The 21297-nt window shown below is 38.0% G+C and overlaps 1 protein-coding gene across 1 annotated transcript in view; it reads right to left on the reverse strand.

Moving 5' to 3' along the window:
- Positions 1 to 21297, reverse strand: part of LOC124622290 (calcium/calmodulin-dependent protein kinase type IV-like) — a 601039-nt gene that overhangs the window by 35932 nt on the left and 543810 nt on the right. The window contains exons 6-7 of the mRNA XM_047147960.1: positions 18797 to 18950; positions 8048 to 8123 (exon numbers count right to left, since the gene is read on the reverse strand). Of these exons, the coding sequence (XP_047003916.1) occupies positions 8048 to 8123; positions 18797 to 18950 (230 nt within the window). The remainder of the gene's footprint in view (positions 1 to 8047; positions 8124 to 18796; positions 18951 to 21297) is intronic.

A 21297-nucleotide genomic window follows, 5' to 3' on the forward strand; every position in this document is an offset into this window, starting at 1 on the left:
GCAACAGGTGTGGACCTTTCTGAATCATCAGTGTGAATGTATCTAATGTAGGCCAGACTGGAGGCAAGCCATTGGCTTAGCTTCCACTGTCCAGGAAACACAAATGCCTCAGACTATGACAGAAATGTGGCTGAATCAGTGGTATACTGGGCTGCAAAATGAAGTGTATTAGGATGAGTACTGCTTCAAGGTGTCCTGCTGATATCATCACATACATATTAGAAGCTAACATGGTGACCATAATCTGGTAGTCTTCAATGTTGAGCTGTATGGCAGACAAACTCCAGTTGTTGGTTACAACATGTGATCTCAACACCTACATATTCAGGAGAGTCTGAATAGTAACTTCTACATAAGGGATATTTGAGAGAATGAGGTAATATCCCTCCTTCAGACAATTCCACATGTCACATTTCAACAGGAGACTGCCCAACATCATATGGTGAGGCTTATGTAAGGCTTTTGTAAATAACAATAAGTACTGCTCCTTCTCTTACCAACATGTACACCTGACTGCCCATTACACATTTATGTGATATTGTTGGTTAACAATTTGTGCATCAGTATCCTTCAACAGCCTCTGTTGATGCTTTCACCTGAAGGGACATTCATTACGAAGATTTCTGAATCTCTTTCATTCCATGATTAGAAGCTCTGATTGCAGCACACAGTGGCCTAATAACACTTCTTCTCAGACATTACACTCAATAAATTCAAAGAAAAACAAAACAATTTCCACACTGGCTGCTCAGTTGAAATGCATACAATACTTTATTCAGTGCTACTAGCCAGTTTACACCTTAGTTCATTGTGAAGCACAGTTATAACATAATAGTGACAAATTTCATTTCATTTTCAGTGACAAATGTATTAATAATTTACTATTATTAAATTGCTATTAATTATTTGTGCTTATTCATGCTAAAATTAAGATAATAAAAGTAGGAAGAAAGTCAATACTTAAAATTACAAAACTCTCTCCCATTTTCACTCACACCTAACAAGGCATACCCAGGCATGAAAAGAGTAAACTGTGCAGTGTTGTCAATATTAAAATGTGCAATTAAAATCCCAACTAAAACATAGGATAAAGGTTCAAAAAATATCAGGAATGTGTCTGGCTGATAACTTACCAAAAAAATTTAAAAAATGGGATGAACTAGTGACAATGGTAATGCATTAAAACTTACTTTCTAACAGTTTAGGGAGCAAGTCAGACATATCACAAAATCTTAAAAGTTGTATCACATTTTTCTCATTGTTAACTAAAACATAAAACAGATCAGGTCATATGCTAATCTTTGCCCTCATGTCTGAATATAAAATATGTTCCGTTAAAATGTGGAATACTGTAATCTGTACAACACAGCAACCATACAGCAGAAGGCCCTCTCACCATAGCAGGAAGCCATGTGTCATCAGACAGTATCCTGTCTGAAGATGAATGAGAAGGACTTCATGTCATCTCAGGGACCAGAAGGCGGCACCCCATTACTGACTAGTAGTTGGTTTTCCTAACCACAACTTATTGTTTGTCCCCTTTAGCCACTCTTTTTCCTACTGATGCATGACTCTTTACCTCAATAGAGCCAAAACTAGTTTTGGGGTTTGTAACCCATCATCAGGGGCATATTATGTACCTCTACAGCAGCAACACACATGCCACTTAATGTGATGGAATCTGAAATCCATCCTGTCACATAGTATACAAGCTGTCTTGTATTTTACTGATATCAGCCTGTGTACTACATAATAGGACAGATTTTGGATCCTATCATGTTAAGGGATATGCATGTCACTGCTTTAGAGATACATAGTATCTACTGATGATCAGTTATAAACCTGAAAATTGGTTTTACCAAATAAACATTTATAGTGCAACTCATGGTGTATAGATGATGTCCCTTAATAAATACCTGAAAACTGTGAAGCACCAAGCATTCAGGATTTTTACATGTGTATAGCTTGTAGGGAGACAGTACAATGACCTAACTGATGGCATTGACAGCCACATCTGTAGTAATAGTAGTAGTAGCAATCTACCGTATCTTCCTTCGCCGTCGGCGTTGTCGTGGTTACCGTGAGACACCGTTATACCAAGAGGAAAGGCGCGTCGATCTCAGAGGATGAGATATGATGACCTTAAGCCATAGACAACACACAATGGTCACGGTAGCACCTGATTCCAGAATAGCTGCAGTAGTTAAGATCTACGAACTATCCCCTGTTGACCAGGTCCCCAAAACTTAACTCGTAACGAGATCCCTTCAAAGCAAATTGTCATACGATCGTCTATAAAGGCTTCGTACAACGAGAGTACATGTTACGGTTTATGGAATAATAACAGATACGACCAAACTGTCTTGTCTCTTCTGCTTTATTTAACATAACTTCGTTCACAGTTTCATTTTGCATTCACCACTCATTCACCGAAACCCTTTGATGAACAGTTTTGGTTGCATAACACCAACAGTCAATGATAATGATACAGCTTTTCTCCTTTTTATAAATTGAAGCCCGCTCTCCGTGATATAATAAAAAAAAGCGGTCTCAATACTGCGTGCCTCGTGAGACGCGAATAGACTTATCCTGGAATTGACCGCCCTGTAGGTGTACTCAATTTAATGACCACACTACACTGTCCGCTATTTCGCGTAACTGAATGTCCATTTGTTAGTCTGATTATACACTGTAACTATTTAAAATTCGCCCCTATATTTTTCACAACGCACAACTAGCACTTCGTTACGGGTTTTCTTTTTTTTTTTTCTAAGAGTAAACGGAAAAAAAAGACGCCGTATCATTGGCTTAGTCGATATAAAGCAAAGCACCTTAATATGCCCAATTTTACCTCTTCTTATAGGATCGGCTACCTTAATCATTAATTTATTACATATTATTTCCAATAACGCTAAACAGGTATCGCCGTTATATTTTAATTGTATTCAAAAGCATGTTACTACTATTATGACCGACCAAATCATAACAAATCGCGCGGCGTGCATTTTTAACGACAACTTTACACTATTCAAGTTCCATTACAGCTGTCTTGACTCGTAATGTTACAGCAGTAGTAGTAGTAATAGCAGTAGTACTTGCAGTTCAAACAACAGTAGCATGAGAAGGGTAGATTGCTACTCACCACATACAGGAGATGTTGAGTTGCAAACAGGCAAAATGAAAAGACAGCTATATATTCAAGCTTTCGGCCAAAATGAATTCTTCAGGGATATTTCTGAAGAAGGTCTTTTGGCTGAAAGCTTAAATGCTTAGCAGTCATTCATTGTGCCTGTCTGTGACTCAGTGCCTCATTTGTGTGGTGAGTATCAATATGTCATTTTCATAACATTGTCATTATTCCACCTGGGCTTTTCATTGTTTGGTAGTAACTCTATTCATCCATGGATTACATTTACAAGGAGACTGAAAATGTCATGGTATTAAAATTTAAGAACAACTAAAATAGCATTCATGGAAAACCTTAATCAGGTTGGGTGGGTGAAGACTGGAACATCCACACTCTTGAATATACAGCTAGCATGTTTAAAACAGTGCTATCTCATTCGGTTTATCTGCAGTGTACAATACTGTTTTATAAAGAAATTGCCGGCCGGTGTGGCCATGCGGTTAAAGGCGCTTCAGTCTGGAACCGCGTGACCGCTACAGTCGCAGGTTCGAATCCTGCCTCGGGCATGGATGTGTGTGATGTCCTTAGGTTAGTTAGGTTTAATTAGTTCTAAGTTCTAGGTGACTGATGACCTCAGAAGTTAAGTCGCATAGTGCTCAGAGCCGTTTTATAAAGAAATTATTTAATAATGTGAAAGACTAGTACTAAATTTTTCATTCATTTCTCACTCTTAATCACTGTGAACAAAATACGCACATTGTTTCACAATGTAACACTACACATCATATCGGCTTACCTCAGGACCATAGTGATGAAGTTTGATTTTCCTGTTTATGTTCTGGAATTTCACAGTTTACAAGCCTCAAAATTGATCCAGCATTTATCTATAAGTGAGATATTGAACTCAGAGAGTGGATGAATATTAGTATTGTACATTCCATGGCTTTGTGAGTAACGTTTTCTTTTAGTAATATCTTTAATCATCTTGGTTGATTTATTTTGCAGTTTTATTCATCAGTAGAAGTTGTAACACAGAAAACAATTCCATAGCTAACAAATGAGTGTATACATGAACAGTTTTAACTATAAGACACTGGCTGTGCCACACAGAAGATAGGACTCTATGGGTGTAACATGTTGTTGACATATTGTTTGCAAGTATCTTGGTGTGCTCACATTACTTCAGCAAAGAATCAGTATTCATTCCTAGAAATTATGTGTCTCTTACACAGTGTATAGAGGTATCATTTGCATTTAATTTAACAGTCATTTTCCCTCTAGAATCTTAACTTCATGGCATCTGTTTTCTTTATACTGTCTCACTTTGCAGCATACTGACCAACTATAAACTTCCTCCAAGAATTCATTTGATTTCTTTTCAAGGAGTTATCCTGTTTTTTAGTGACTGATATTTTTATCATCAGCACACTGAATTTTTACCTTGACTAACACCACTGGAAAAGTCATTCATGTATAGGAGGAACAATATTATCCTAATATGTTATTCTGTGGAATTCCTGTATAAATAAATGTTGTCTGTTGTATGTTTAGCCCTTTTTGAGGTTTGTATTATCTTTAGTCTTTGTACACTGCCTCCTAGATATGATCAGAATCAGTATTTAGCTACAGTCTCACCTTCAGTGTCCGCAAGATCACATAAAACTCTGCAACATGTGAGATTTATTAAGTAAGTAATGCAGCACTTTTTTTTCAGCTAATTTCAGTTGAAAATATGTATAATTTGATGTGTGACTTTGTGGAGTTTTCCTGCTTCAGCCTCTGTAGTTTCATGAAGTTGTGATAGGTGGGAGCACTATCCCCAGCCTTCAAAACGGTGTCTCTGGTAGAGGTGCATTTCAAGCAAAGAGCTGTCATTGAATTTCTTTTGGCAGAAAATTAGAGGATCACAGATATTTGTAGGCACTTGTAGAATCTCTACAGAGCCCTTGCCGTGAACAAAAGCATGGTGAGTCATTGGCCAAGGCATCTGTCATCACAGCAACAAGTTCACACAAACCTGTCTGATCTCCCATGTGCCTGCCAGCTGCAAACAGTGGTGACTCCTGCATTTTTGGAGCATGAGGATACGTTCATGTCGTATGCAAAAAAGGCAAATGAACTTCTCCATCTCTGTGACAGTACAAGGCCTGAAACAAGTATTCACACCCACGAATAGCTCACAAAACTTCATTAGACTGTTTTTCCTCATCCGCCCTACAGCCCAGATCTTGCACCTTTTGACTTCCACATGTTTGGCCCAGTGAAGGATGCCCTCCATATGAAGCAGTTTGTTGACAATGAGGAGTTTATTGATGCAGCAAGACATTGGCTCAAACCCTGCCCAGCGGAGTGATACCATGCACCACAGGCTATCCCAGTCAGGTGGCAAAGGCCAGAGCACTGAACAGAAATTATGTAGAAAAATAGGGTTTTGTAGCCAAAAGAATGGGAAATAATATTGTGTATTGGAACCCTGAATAAACCAACCTGCTTTCAGAAAAAAGTGGTGCATTACTTACTGAATACTCTTTGTATATAGTAAATTCATTTGGAAAATGAATCTTTATGATGTATTCAAGGAAAACGACTAAATAGCCACATGAGTCTCCCCTACTGACCAATTTGTCACTACAGCTACATAGTTGTTGTGTTTACATAAACTTTTATTAAGCTTTGAATTAAAAACACATGCAAGAGTACCAACTGTCCTGTATCTTACTAAGTTTAAAACTATTCTGGCATCTTTAGTCACCAAGGTGACAATCGGCTCCATTCCTGGGTCAGGGTTCTTATTTGACCCACATTAAGTGTTGCAATGCTATGCATTGTACAGATTCAAAAAGGCTATGTTGTTCTTGAAGTAGTTGTGAAAACTGCTTTCATGGACTGCTGAGAAACAGTTTGATGAGCTGGTGAATCTGGAACAGCAGAGAAATCTTAAGACTTGTTCACCATAAGGAGCTGTCACTGGATGGCAAGTGGTAACTCCTCAGCCTCATCATGGAGGCTGCATATAGGGCTGGTCTTATAAGCACCTGTGGCCAGACTAATATTCTCATGGAGGATAGCATCAACAATCTTGAGGTAACTAGGTCTTGCTGATCCATAAAGCATACCTCCATAAGTGCATCCAGTGCCATACAAAACCTTTACAAACTGGAGCAGATGTGCCATGTTTACTCCCCAGGACCTGCGACTAAAGACGACAATTTTGAATGAAATATGAGGCCCAGAAACCTCAGATTAAAAAAAAATTAAATTAGTGTCCTTCATTTGCAGGCCTGATACATTGAAATGACAACAAGAATGGTTAAAATCCACACAAACACACTAAACTGTAGAAAATATGAAATCAGTATGAGCCAAGTCACCTATTCTTACAACCTTCAAGTTGCAATTGGTGAGTTGCTGTTACTGGGTTGATAGAGGAAAGAAAGAATGCAAAGTCATCCACAAATAAAGAACACCCCACTGAGTTCCATACCATATAGGTTATACCATTAATAGTAACTGAGAACAGAGGTGCACTTAAACTACTGTGTTGAGGCACGCTATTCTCCTGATAAAATCTGTCAGACAGAGCTTCGACAATTTGGCATCTAAAAAACCACTGTGATAGGAAAAACTGTATGAGTACAGGCAATCTTGCAAAGAAGCCCCATTGATGGAGCTGTATGAGAATATTTGTGCATCCAAGTATTTCATAAAACTTGTCTATATCAAAAAATATGCCCACTAGGTGCAGTCTCCACAGGAAAGACTGTGATATAGCCATCTGCAGCAATGTCAAGTTGTCAACAATGGATCAATACCTCCTGTCATTAAACTGAGAATGCCAAAAAAGTTCCATGGTCTCAAGGGCGTAAACAAGGTGCAGTTTACCATGTGCTACAGGATCTTTACTACACAGTTAGTTAAGGCAACACTTTGATAACTTTTGGGACCAGACTCCTATGTATCAGTCCTGTAGGGATCATAAACACAATGTTAGACTAATTAAAGTGCACACAGATGCTTTTAAGCAGTTGTTCTTCCTGTGCTCTGTAATTGAATGGCATGGAAAAAAGCTTTAATAAGTGGTCTAATGGGAGGCACCCTTTTCCATGTACTTCACAGTTGTTTGTAAGAATAGATATAGAAGGAACGAATCATCATAAATTGTCATCCTCCTCCTCATCATCATCACCATGATCTACTCTTCACTCTAGTGAGGCAGATATGGTTGAGTGAGCCCATCCCGGAGTGTTCTATCCATCCAGTCATTGATTTCAATGTGATTAGTATTGTACAGCTCATGCAGTGTATTTGGATATCTGTTTCCCTCATATACCTCAAGTTCTTTCTTTAGGACTTTTGCCTGGTACACTCTTTCAAAATATTTTTAAAGTGTGGTCTCTGGAGACAATTGAAAAGTTCTGTCCCACAGCAACTGGAGAAGGTGTGAAGAAAGAGACTGTCCATAAAGTGACAGCTGAAGGGAGTCTCCTGAAGCATTATTAATACAGTAGGTCAGCTTTCAAAACTTAAAATCAGCCAGTGAATGGAAAACTTCTGACAACAACTTGAGGCAGGTGCAAATAATGTCTTACTGTCTGAAGCAAAACACACTGCCATAACAAGAAGCAGAAAATTTTGTGGGATTGGTCTTTAAACATCCTACAACTATCAAAATAAATTCAAGCACCTTATTTGCCAAATGAAAAGGGGAATATTCTCACCATGGGAACTACAAGGCAAAGTGCTGAACAACTAAACTTTGCCTTGATTATAGACTTTGTTGATCTGGAAATCACACAAAGCATACAGTGCAGCTAAATTCATATTCCAAAAAGACACAGATGCTAACAGAATTGACAAATAAAAGTGCAACAAAATACTCAGTAAATTAGTTCTTGAAGCATATAAAGGCAAATGACCTACATGATGTACATAATCACACCAAGGCTCCAGATGTCAGAAGGTGGTCCAAATCCTTTATTCAGCAGCACTTCTGGAGCTGAAAAATACAAGATTTTTATTATTTTGTATATATACTCTGTACATATATAAACCATTAAACGGCACTTAAGAAACCCTCGATGTCGGTCTTAAAATTATACTGCCTTAGAGTATTGAGTGAAAGTCTATAGTAACTGCACTATTAGTCATAAATTTCTCTCTCTCTCTCTCTCTGTATGTGTGTGTGTGTGTGTGTGTGTGTGTGTGTGTGTGTGTCCATGCTCTGCAGAAAACTGCAAGGTTGAAAGTTGAGATCTAATGGTCTTGTCATGAGTCTGTACACAGCTCATTTCTTTCTCTACTCTGTGAATGGTTAATTTTCATGTTTTGTATCATAATCAGGATTTTCTATTACAGTGACTGAACTGTAATTGTTCATACACAGTTAGTGTTGAAAATGAAAAGATTACTGGAATTACAACTGAAGGCATTCTAAAATGTAATATGAATATAGAGTTGTTGTCTACTAAATGACTAAAATCACAATAGTGATAAACATAGTAAATAAACAGTGAAAGGATGTCTGTCTGAAAGCAAGATGATTCTGAGATGATGTAAATGAAAGTAAATGCATATAGTATTAGGATTAGCACCCAAAAAGTCTAGCTGATGCCACTTTGTCTCTCTTAACATAATAACAGCACATAATTTGTACATATACAAGGTGTCCAAAAGCTTTAGCATAAAATGATATGGATGGTAGAGGATCCTAAGCTTAGTATTTCGATATAAAGCAGTAATGGAGGACAGTGAATATTCTAGGGAGTATTAAGACCTGAATGAGCAATATATGCAAAGCTTGTGTTTATAAGCTACTGAAGAAATCTCGTTTCATGTAACTGCTCCAATTCTTATAGGGAATTAGCAACTTTTAGCTCAACAATTAAGAAGATAATGAACAGGCTTAATTTAAAGTTATTTGTTCACTGCCTTGTAATACATTGCTCCAGCCAAAATGCAGCCCCACTGTGACTGCTGTGCTTGAACATGGGATGAGTTGCTTGATGTTCATAAAAAGCTGGAAATTGCCCTGACAACTGGCAGCTGCTGTGAATCAGGCATTGGAAGAGCATTCAAGAGTCATATACCTGTGACACTGATATCAGAGGTACCCCAAGTTCTGTCCTCTCCTGCGGATCCTGTCTCCTCTGCAGAAAGTACAGGCTCTGCAATTAATAGTCCACTTGACTGTGAGTGGCATGTCAATGGTAGATTGGGAGCACGAAGGACTCAGGATGTTGTATCAGTCCTTCTAATCAACAAATTTGAGTTGCTGTCTTTCACCTGTTTTGAGGGAACCTGTTTTTTTTTCTAGTGTGAAGAGGAGGCAAACACAAAAGTGTAGGGGTCTATTAATCTTCAGCATTTCAAACACATGGCAAATGGTGGTACCCCTTTGGGAAATGGAAGCAAGGGACTGGAAAGGACACTAGGTGCACTCAGTGTGTATGCCTGGAGCCTCATTCAACATGTTGAAGAGGCTATTCCAGCAGCCATTGAGGGAACAGGGTGCAACCAACTGAAGACTATGGTGTATGTTTGAACATATGATGCCTGTAATATGGGCTCCAAAGTCATACTTGAGTCATTTCAGTGACTGGCAGAGATGGTTGAAAAGATTTGTTACCAGTACATTCGAATAACACATGAGTGTTATGGAGAACCTTTTGGAACTCAAAAGGGAATCCCTGGAGAGAAGGTGATGTTCTTTTCAAGAAACATTACTGAGTAAATTTAGAGAACCGGCATTCAAAGCTGACTGCTGAATGCTTCTACTGTTGGCAACATAGCTTGCACATAAGGACCATGAAGAAAAGATACGAGAAATTGGAGCCCATATGGAGGCATATAGATAGTCATTTTTCGCTTGCTCTATTTCCAAGTGGAACAAGAATGGAAAAGACTAGTAGTGGTACAGGGTACCCTCCACCTTGCACCAAACAGTGGCTTGCAAAGTATCGATGCAGATGTAGACCAGCCTTTTGCATGGAGTTTCAATGAAGCTCACAATTTTAAGCATTATCCTGGGAACTCATTGTTGCCCTTTGGTTCTGAATGAAGTGGACAGACTTAACCTGAGGCTGTGAACATTCTGTGATAAGACAAGCTGCAACTTGCTGGACTTCCACAATAGGATAGAGCTCTGTATGGTCCCTTTAAATGTGCCAGGTGTGCACTACACATCAGAGGCTGCTACTTAGGTAGCTGACTATGGGAGGGGTGCACATAAAGTTTTTTTAGATTAGGTGACACTCCATCCAATCCAGATAACAATTGGAATTGGAAGCCCAGAAGTACCAGAGTAAGACTAACAGAAATGCCTCCCACAGTTCTGAGTACTAAAATCCTAACAGTTAACTCCCACAGCATTTGCAACAAAGAGCAAGAGTTTGCTCATGAAAAGCAGTGAAGCTCACATAATATTAGGTACAGAAAGCTGGTTGAAATCTGACATTGATAGTAGTGAGGTTTTTGGGGAACATTTAAGTATATATTAAAATGATAGAAATGGAATTGGTATATTCATCACAGTAGACAAGAAACTCAAATCCACCAAGATAGAAATTGAAGCAGCATATGATAATGTGTGGAGAAGACTCAATATCAAGCATGGACATAAAATGATAGTTCGAGCCTTTTATTGCCTACCAAACTCATCTCCTGATGCAACCAAAACTATAGAGAAAACCTCAGTTCACTTGTACGTAAGTTCTGCAATCATCAGTGGAGATTTTAATCATCCAACAGTTAACTGGGAAAATTACAATTTCCTTAGTGATTGACCTGATAAGACATACTGTGGAATGTTACTAAATGCCTTATCTGAAAACTACATAGGACAGATAGTTTGGAACTCCACTCATGATGCAAATATATTGGATTTAATGGCAACAAATAGACCTGACATTTTTGAGGATGTCCACATCAAAACTGGTATCAGTGACCATGATGTGGTTGTGGCAACAATGATTACCAAAGTACAAAGGACAACTAAAACAAGCATAAAGACATAAATGTTCATTAAATAGTTAAAAAATCAGTACCATCGTATCTCAATGCGAATCTTGAAACTTTCAGCAAAGGGCAGGTGCATGTAGAGGTACAATGCGGCAAGTTTAAAACAGTACTAGATCATGCACTGGACAGAAATGTCCCCAGTAGAATAGTTCATAATGGGAAACACACCATGGTATACCGTTACTGCAAAGAAACTTCTAAAGAAACAGAGACTACTGCATAATAGGTGTAAAACAAAACACGGGGCTATAGATAGAGGGATGCTGAATGGAACACATTTGGCTTTCAAAAGAGCAATGCATGAAGCCTTCATGGACTACCATAGCATAATATTGTCAAATGATCTTTTGCAAAACCTCAATAAGTTCTAGTGATATGTAAAGGCTGTCAGTGGCACCAGTCCCTAGAAAATGAGACAGGAACTAAAACTGAGCATAGCAAAGCAAAACCTGAAATGCTTAACTCCATTTTCAAATGTTCATTTGCAAAGGAAAACCCAGGAGAATTGCCCCAATTTAATCCTCATACCACTGAAAAGATGAAGGAAATAAGTATTAGTGTCAGTTGTGTTGAGAAACAGCTGAAATCATTAAAACTGAACAAAGCTCCAGTGCCTTTTATTTATACTGAATTTTCCACTGAGATAGCCCCTCTTCTAATTGTAATCTGTCTAGATCCCTTAAACAAGTCTCCATGCCCAATTCTTGGAAAAAAGCACAGGTCACTCCCACCTACAAGAAAGGTAATTGAAGTGTTCCACAAAACTACTGTCCAATATCCTTGACATCAATTTGTTGTAGAATTTTAGTACATATTCTGAGCTCAAACATAATGAGATATCTTGGACAGAATGACCTCTTCATTGCCAGTCGGCATGGATTCTGAAAACATCTATCATGTGAAACCCAACTTGCACTTTTCTCACATGATATACTGAAAGCATTGGATCAAGGCAGTCAGGTAGATCCAGTATCTCTTGATTTCCAAAATTCATTTGACTCAGTACCAAACTATGCTTATTGTAAAATGTATGGTCATAGGGCGTATCAAGTGAAATTTGTAACTGGACTGAGGGCTTCTTAGTAGGGAGGATGCTGCATGTTATCTTGAATAGCTATCATCAGATGTAGAAGTAACTTCAGGTATACCCCAGGGAACCATTTAGGGACTCTTTCTGTTGTTGCTGTAGATTAATGACCTTGCAGACAATGTTAATAGCAGCCTCAGACTGTTTGCAGCTGATGCAGTTATCTATGTTGAAGTACTGTCTGAAAGAAGCTGCATAAAATTAAATCAGATCTTGATAAGATTTCAAAGTGGTGCAAAGATTAGCAACTTGATTTAAAAGTCCAGAAATGTAAAACTGTGCACTTCACAGAATGGAAAAAACATAGTATCCTTCTACTATAATATCAATGAGTCACAACTGGAATCATACAATACCTAGGTGTAACATTATGTAGGGATGTGAAATGGAATGATCATGTAGGCTCAGTCATGGGTAAAATAAATTTTGGTTTATTGGTAGAATACTGGGGAACTGCAATAAGTCTACAAAGAGATTGCTTACAAACCACTGGTGCAACTGGTTCTGGAATATTGCTCAAGAGTATGGGACCCATACCAAATAGGACTAACAGGGGATCTTGAACATATACAGAGAAGGGCATTATGAATGGTCACAGGTTTGTTTGATCCATGGGAGAGTGTCCTAAAGAAACTGAAGGAACTGAACTGGAAGACACTTGAAGATAGATGTAAACTATCACCAAGAAAGTCTGTTAGCAAAGTTTCAATAACTGGCTTTAAATGATGATTCTAGGAATGTACTATAATCCCCTGAGTATCACTCACATAAGGATCATGAGGATAAGATTAGAATAATTACTGCATGAACAAGGATATTCAAACAATCATTCTTCCCACACTTCATACATGAGTGGAACTGGTGGAAGCCATAGTAACTGGTGCAGTGGGATGTACCCTCTGCCTTCACAGTGATTTGCAGTGTATAGATTTAGAAGTAGATATTCCATGACAAGCAAATACCAGTTACATCAAAATTGGTAGTGTTAGCTTGAGAAAACAATACACAGTTTTAATACTCTACTTCTGAGACATGATCTTGGATGATATAGTAGAGATTCTACATGTCTCAACTGTGTGGCTTTCAGATGTTCTCGCTTGTGGCATGCCAAAAGATTGTAACAGGCAGCTGTGGCACTTAGATGTTCACAGCAGTGTTTGTGCATGAAGTAACATTCAGATAACTGTGTATGAGTTGCCCCCCCCCCCCCCCCTTGTTTACACTATGAACTTGCTCTTGGACTCTCAAGTTTATGACTATTTGGCCCATACTTTGTTTATGATTTGGTTCTCAATTCTCTTCATGAATATTTCATTAACAGCTACTGCATACTGTCTCCTCCTCAAAACCAAACTAACAAAGCACTGCTTCTTCAGTGTTTATGAATAGGTACACAGCTCCACTGCAGTCACAGTGTCCTGAACTTTGTTGCTGTTCCATTTGAAATTTATGTTTCAAAGAAAACAGCTAGCAAAGTACTGGTGGAGCAGCAATTGCACCCATGTCATGAACATCGTATACAGGCAATGAGGCCAAATGATTTTGAATACTAAATTTAGTTCTGTCAATACATTATCCACCACAGTACTCCAGGAGTGAACTTCCAACAGTACAAATTTTTCACAGGCTTCTTTCAACTGTAACTAAACTACCACAAAAGCTATGTCTGGAGCAATGAAAATCTGTTCCCTACATTCATCTCAGTTCATCAGCACTGAATCTTTATCAAATCATGGGCTGTAGTTTTATAAGATCATCTAATAGGACATTATTTGCTGTGATCCTAATGTTATAGTAAACAGTACCTAGTGTTCATTCAATATTTTCTGTGGCAGCTGTTGAGACTATTCCTCTTACTTTTGTGAGATCTGATCTCATGTTGCAGCACGTCATTTCAATATTATCGCCTGTGAGATCATAAATGGCAGATAACTTCATAATTGGTTCAAGTACATCACCAAATATAATTAGTTTTTAAGAATAAATGTAATTGTGTAGATAAAAAAATCCACTCACCAAGTGGCAGCATAACACATGTTGAAAGCATAAAAATTTGTAAGTTTTTGGAGCCTGTGGCTTCTTCTTCTGGCAGAAAAGTTGAAGGGAAGGTAGAGGGGTCCCTTCCCCTTCAGCCCTTCTACCAGAAGAAGGAGCCAGTGTCTCTGAAAGCTTGCAAATTTAAATAACTTTACATGTGAGTTCTCCAGCTGCTACTTGGTGAGTGGATTTTTTATCTATCCAATTACATTACATTCTCATAACTGGTTGGAAAATGGAGGCTATGTCATGGATGGATCTCACTCCTGTGGATTTATTTCAACTGGGTTACAACAAAGTCAGTGGTATGTGAAACCCAAATAGAAACTGAAGGTAAATGAGTGGTTGAGTCCTAGCTCTGTCTCTCAGTATACGATAAACAACAGGGATATTTTGACAGAGAGTAGAAAAAATTTATGAGCTATTGTAATACGTGCATTGGGACTGAAAAGGTACTAGAGGCTTAAGTTGATACTGCCAGATGTAAGTTGTTTTTATTTATAAAATGCTAAATATTCATTTCTGATCATTTGTTCTTGATTCCAAAGTATACAATTTAAGTTTATATGTGATCAGTGTAGTTTGTCTCTAGACATGTCCCTCCCATGGGTTATAATCTATGACCTCAACAAGAGTAATGTTGTTGTTGTTGTTGTGATCTTCAGTCCTGAGACTGGTTTGATGCAGCACTCCATGCTACTCTATCCTGCGCAAGCTTCTTCATCTCCCAGTACTTACTGCAACACACGTCCTTCTGGATCTGCTTAGTGTATTCATCTCTTGGTCTCCCTCTATGATTTTTACCCTCCACACTGCCCTCCAATGCTAAATTTGTGATCCCTTGATGCCTCAGAACATGTCCTACTAACCGATCCCTTCTTCTTGTCAAGTTGTGCCACAAACTCCACTTCTCCCCAATTCTCTTCAATACCTCCTCACTAGTTATGTGATCCACCCATCTAATCTTCAGCATTCTTCTGTAGCACCACATTTCAAAAGCTTCAATTCTCTTCTTATCCAAACTATTTATCGTCCATGTTTCACTTCCATACATGGCTACACTCCATACAAATACTTTCAGAAATGACTTCCTGACACTTAAACCTATACTCGATGTTAACAAATTTCTTTTCTTCAGAAACGCTTTTCTAGCCATTGCCAGTCTACATTTTATATTCTCTCTACTTCGACCATCATCAGTTATTTTGCTCCCCAAATAGCAAAACTCATTTACTACTTTAAGTGTCTCATTTCCTAATCTAACTCCCTCAGCATCACCCGACTTAATTCGACTCCATTCCATTCTCCTCGTTTTGCTTTTGTTGATGTTCATCTTAATCCTCCTTTCAAGACACTGTCCATTCCATTCAACTGCTCTTCCAAATCCTTTGCTGTCTCTGACAGAATTACAATGTCATCGGTGAACCTCAAAGTTTTTATTTCTTGTCCATGGATTTTAATTCCTACTCCGAATTTTTATTTTGTTTCCTATACTGCTTGCTCAATATACAGATTGAATAACATCGGGGAGAGGCTACAACCCTGTCTCACTCCCTTCCCAACCGCTGCTTCCTTTTCATGTCCCTCGACTCTTATAACTGCCATCTGGTTTCTGTACAAATTGTAAATAGCCTTTCGCTCCCTGTATTTTACCCCTGCCACCTTCAGAATTTGAAAGAGAGTATTCTAGTCAACATTGACAAAATCTTTCTCTAAGTCTACAAATGCTAGAAACATAGGTTTGCCTTTCCTTAATCTCTCTTCTAAGATAAGTCGTAAGGTCAGTATTGCCTCACGTGTTCCAGTATTTCTACGGAATCCAAACTTATCTTCCCCAAGGTTGGCTTCTACTAGTTTTTCCATTCATCCGTACACAATTCTCGTTAGTATTTTGCAGCTGTGGCTTATTAAACTGATAGTTCGGTAATTTTCACATCTGTCAACACCTGCTTTCTTTGGGATTGGAATTATTATATTCTTCTTGAAGTCTGAGGGTATTTCGCCTGTCTCATACATCTTGCTCACCAGATGGTAGAGTTTTGTCAGGACTGGCTCTCCCAAGGCTGTCAGTAGTTCTAATGGAACATTGTCAACTCCTAGGGCCTTGTTTTGACTCAGGTCTTTCACTGCTCTGTCAAACTCTTCACGCAGTATTGTATCTCCTATTTCATCTTCATCTACATTCTCTTCCATTTCCATAATATTGTCCTCAAGTACATTGCCCTTGTAAAGACCCTCTATATACTCCTTTCACCTTTCTGCTTTCCCCTCTTTGCTTAGAACCGGGTTTCCATCTGAGCTCTTGATATTCATACAAGTGGTTCTCTTTTCTCCAAAGGTCTCTTTAATTTTTCTATAGGCAGTATCTATCTTACCCCTAGTGAGATAAGCCTCTACATCCTTACATTTGTCCTCTAGCTATCCCTGCTTAGCCATTTTGCACTTCCTGTCGATCTCATTTTTGAGACGTTTGTATTCCTTTTTCCCTGCTGCATTTACTGCATTTTTATATTTTCTCCTTTCATCAATTAAATTCAGTAATTCTTCTGTTACCCAACAATTTCTACTACCCCTCGTCTTTTTACCTACTTGATCCTCTGCTGCCTTAACTACTTCAGCCCTCAGGGCTACCCATTCTTTTTCTACTGTATTTCTTTCCCCCATTTGTGACAAATGTTCCCGTATGCTCTCCCTGAAATTCTGTGCAACCTCTGGTTTAATCAGTTTGTCCAGATCCCATCTCCTTAAATTCCCACCTTTTTGCAGTTTTTTCAGTTTTAATCTACAGCTCATGACCAATAGATCGTGGTCACAGTCCACATCTGCCCCTGGAAATGTCTTACAATTTAATACCTGGTTCCTAAATGTCTGTCTTACCGTTATGTAATCTATCTTATACCTTCTAGTATTTCCAGGATTCCTCCACGTGTACAACCTTCTTTTATGATTCTTGAACCAAGTGTTAGCTATGATTAAGTTATGCTTTGCGCAAAATTCTACCAGACGGCTTCCTCTTTCATTTCTTAGCCCCAATCCATATTCACCTGCTATGTTTCCTTCTCTCCGTTTTCCTACTCTCGAATTCCAGTCACCCATGACTATTAAATTTTCGTCTCCCTTCACTATCTGAATAATTTCTTTTATCTCATCATACATTTCATCAGTTTCTTCATCATCTGCAGAGCTAGTTGGCATATAAACATGTACTATTGTAATAGGTGTGGGATTCGTGTCTATCTTGGCCACAATAATGCATTCACTATGCTGTTTGCAGTAGCTTACCCGCACTCCTGTTTTTTTATTCATTATTAATCCTACTCCTGCATTACCCCTATTTGATTTTGTATTTATAACCCTGTATTCACCTGACCAAAAGTCTTGTTCCTCCTGCCACTGAACTTCACTAATTCCCACTATATCTAACTTTAACCTATCCCTTTCCCTTTTTAAGATTTCTAACCTACCTGCCCGATTAAGGGATCTGACATTCCATGCTCTGATCCGCAGAATGCCAGTTTTCTTTCTCCTGATAATGACGTCCTCTTGAGTTGTCCCCTCCCAGAGATCCGAATGGGGGACTATTTTACCTCCGGAATATTTTACCCAAGAGGATGCCATCATCATTTAACCATACAGTAAAGCTGCATGCCCTCGGGAAAAATTATGGCTGTAGTTTCCGCTTGCTTTCAGCCGTTCGCAGTACCAGCACAGGGTTACAAGGCCAGATCAGTCAATCACCCAGACTGTTGCCCCTGCAACTACTGAAAAGGCTGCTGCCCCTCTTCAGGAACCACACGTTTGTCTGGCCTCTCAGCAGATACCCCTCCATTGTGGTTGCACCTATGGTACGGCCATTTGTATTCCTGAGGCACGCAAACCTCCCCACCAACTGCAAGGTCCATGGTTCATGGGAGGGGGGGAACAAGAGTAATAGCCATGTTATTTGTTATCTGAATACTGCAATACAAGTAAACTTATAAATTTTTATGACTATCCTAGATAATAAAGGAACTTTTTTGTGTTTAACTATAATAAGCACTTTACTTTTTCTAGTTTATTTTGTTTTCCATAGATACGATTTCTCTAATGACTAATGGTTTTGTACTTGACTTATTACTGTAATTTTTTATCAGATTGTAGTTGAAGTCACATGTAGACGTTAACAAACTTTTATCTAGAAATGTATTGAATAATGTAATGATATCTTATCCTTTTAATTCAACAGTTTATGTTGAGTTAATCTTTTTTTCAGTTGAAGAGAAGGGCAAAATAAGAAAATATTTTAAACTGGATGCTACATCACTGAGTTTAGTGGTTTGTAAGCTGCATAATGATCGTGCAGGACAAGGAGAGAGCAGTAATTGGAAGTAGAAAGTTTTGCATTTAGATAAGATATAGAACAAGAGGTTTTATACTAAAGCCTGCATGATACATAAGTTATGTACTTAGGGCTTCGAATACACTACCCCATTATATAATCAAAGTGTTTAATAAGTATGTGTAAAACAATATTCTGCAGTAGAACTAACCAGAATAGCTCCTTGGAAACCCAGGATGCCTCTTTTGAAGCAGATGGTTTAGGCCATGGTCAGTCATCTTGAGGCAAGAGTTTTCATCTTCAGATTCAAAAAGTAGATGTTCCGGCTTCAGATCACCATGAACCACACCAGAACCATGCAGGTACTGTCAATACAATGCAATATAACGTAAGGGATCTGAAAGCAAGAAACCAATAGTAATCCTGTCTTATATGCAAATTATTAAAAGAAAGTAAAAAATTCAGAATGTGTGTATAGATTATTCAAAGGTTTATGCTTTACAACATTCTTGAAAATTATTAGGATGTATTATGAAATGCATTACAACAATAATGGTATTAAAATGATTTTATAACATATTTCTTAAAATATGTGTCTGTAGCTTGTAGCTGTACTAACACTGGGGTAGAAATAGAATGTAATGTTTCATCAGGAATATTAAAATTTAGAGCCATTTGTAAACTTTTGTGGATATGTTAATGAATCTGAAGAGTAAACAAATTCCATTCCTAGGTAACGTTTATATATGTGTTTAAAGGTAGATTATGAAGTTTTTGATTAAATTACTTGTGTGAGAATAGAAAAGAGTTATGATGCTGTGGACGTGATACATTAAAATAAATGGCATTTCTGAGCAGCAAAATTGGCTTGCATCATACCTCTGTAGCCTCTGAAGTATCTCTGTATATTCTTAAAATTTCTTATTGTTTAACTTTGTTCCTGCTGCTATCTCCTCCCTATGTGAAGCTTAATACGTTATTTACACAAATGTTGTTCACATGAAAACAATAACTTTCTGTTTTGATGGTACCATACTGTCTATGAACCAATGAACAATCTCCATCCATTTTCATGCCAAATTAAATATTACCAGTGAAAACAGATTTCCTTTTGTGGTTGTAAGTACATCAGCAGCAGATACACAGACTATATTGAAGTATGCACAGATTTAAAAGGAATACCTTCGCTGAATTTTATTTGGTGACTCAGACTACTTGTCAGAATGATGTGTTAGTATGTAACATGTCATCAGTTTGTCAGATAATTTTCTTAGTTTACCTTCAGATGTAGTTTATATTTAATACAATACATTTTCATGTAGGCTGTGCCATACATGTCTGTGACATTCAATAATATCATCAAGGCTCTATGAATGTTTTTGATTTGTCACATATGTTAAATTAGACAGTTTAAATGTAATCTTCAGACAACTGTGGATATATTTCAAAACTAAATTATTTATACACAATTTCACTGAGGAATTTTAAAAATCTCATGCTTGAGATGAAAAGTTATTAACTTTTAAGCTGCCAGCCTCCTCCATAACTGTGGTCACTAACATATGCTTGTGCTGTGGTGCTCAACTGAAAAGGTATCTTTCTTGAATCCTGATGGTGGAAGAAAGTTTCATCACCAACATTTAGTTGGCATGAGGAGGAGAGGTGGTGGTATGAAGTTTTTTGCCACCAGATATGCAAGTGAGAGAGTGGAAAATTATGCTGGCACACAGACTACTCCTGTTACATACCACCAAGAGGCTGCATAGCTTGTCTCCATCTAGAAGACTGATCACCTCAAAGGTGTCAATTGCCCTCATGCCATGAGACATTGTAGAGAGGTTCAGATTTAGTCCTGGACATCAGCACTGATTTTCAGGACTAAATAATGCATAATGGACCACTAAATGTCACGAGAGTGGTTCCCCCAGTAGAAAATGAACCAGGAAATATGTTTGTTTCGCCATCTTCAGCAGCAGCTGTTAAAATCACTTACTACTGGTTATCTGTCTTGATCTGACAGAAATTTAATTAAAGAGAACTACACCAGACACATTTTCCGTGGTTATTCTGCAAAATGGATACATACATTTGTACATTTTTGGTTGTTTTAGGTTAAAAACAGTGTCTTGTTTGTTCAGTTGGTGTGCAAGTTACTCATAGTGCTTCCTTACATGTTCTACTTCCTTCCTCATTGCTAGCAGTGGTTGATGTCAAAAGACTTTGATTTACATATGTGCTTGGCAGTTGTTCCCATTCTGCAGTATTTCTTGTGCTGCATTATTTACACTTCACTTTAGTATACCATTTCTCACTGCACAGTAACAGTGTTTATGTCTGTTTGTTTGTTTTCATTCAAGTTGTAAGTATTGCCAACCCACCCCTTTAACCTACTTTCTTTTTTGGTGGGAGAGGGGGTGAGGCTCGATGGTGATTGTAGGACAGAATCTGGAAGGAGATGGTAGTGGTAAATGGAGACTGTGGTTATATGTGTCTATTTAATGTTATATTAAGATGGATCAATCAGTTTAAAGAGTTTGTGAATTGCCAAGTTTATATTATGTTTTATGAGTTGTTTCTTTTCTGTTGTGGTTTTTTGAATGTGGTAGTTTTTGTTGTTATTTGTCCTAACAATTTCCATGTCTATGGCTCTGGTGGTAATGAGACATGAAAGTGGAAACCATTAGGATAAATAACAACAAAAAGCACCTCCTC

The sequence above is a fragment of the Schistocerca americana genome, chromosome 7 (genome assembly GCF_021461395.2).
Source record: "Schistocerca americana isolate TAMUIC-IGC-003095 chromosome 7, iqSchAmer2.1, whole genome shotgun sequence".
NCBI lineage: Eukaryota > Metazoa > Arthropoda > Insecta > Orthoptera > Acrididae > Schistocerca > Schistocerca americana.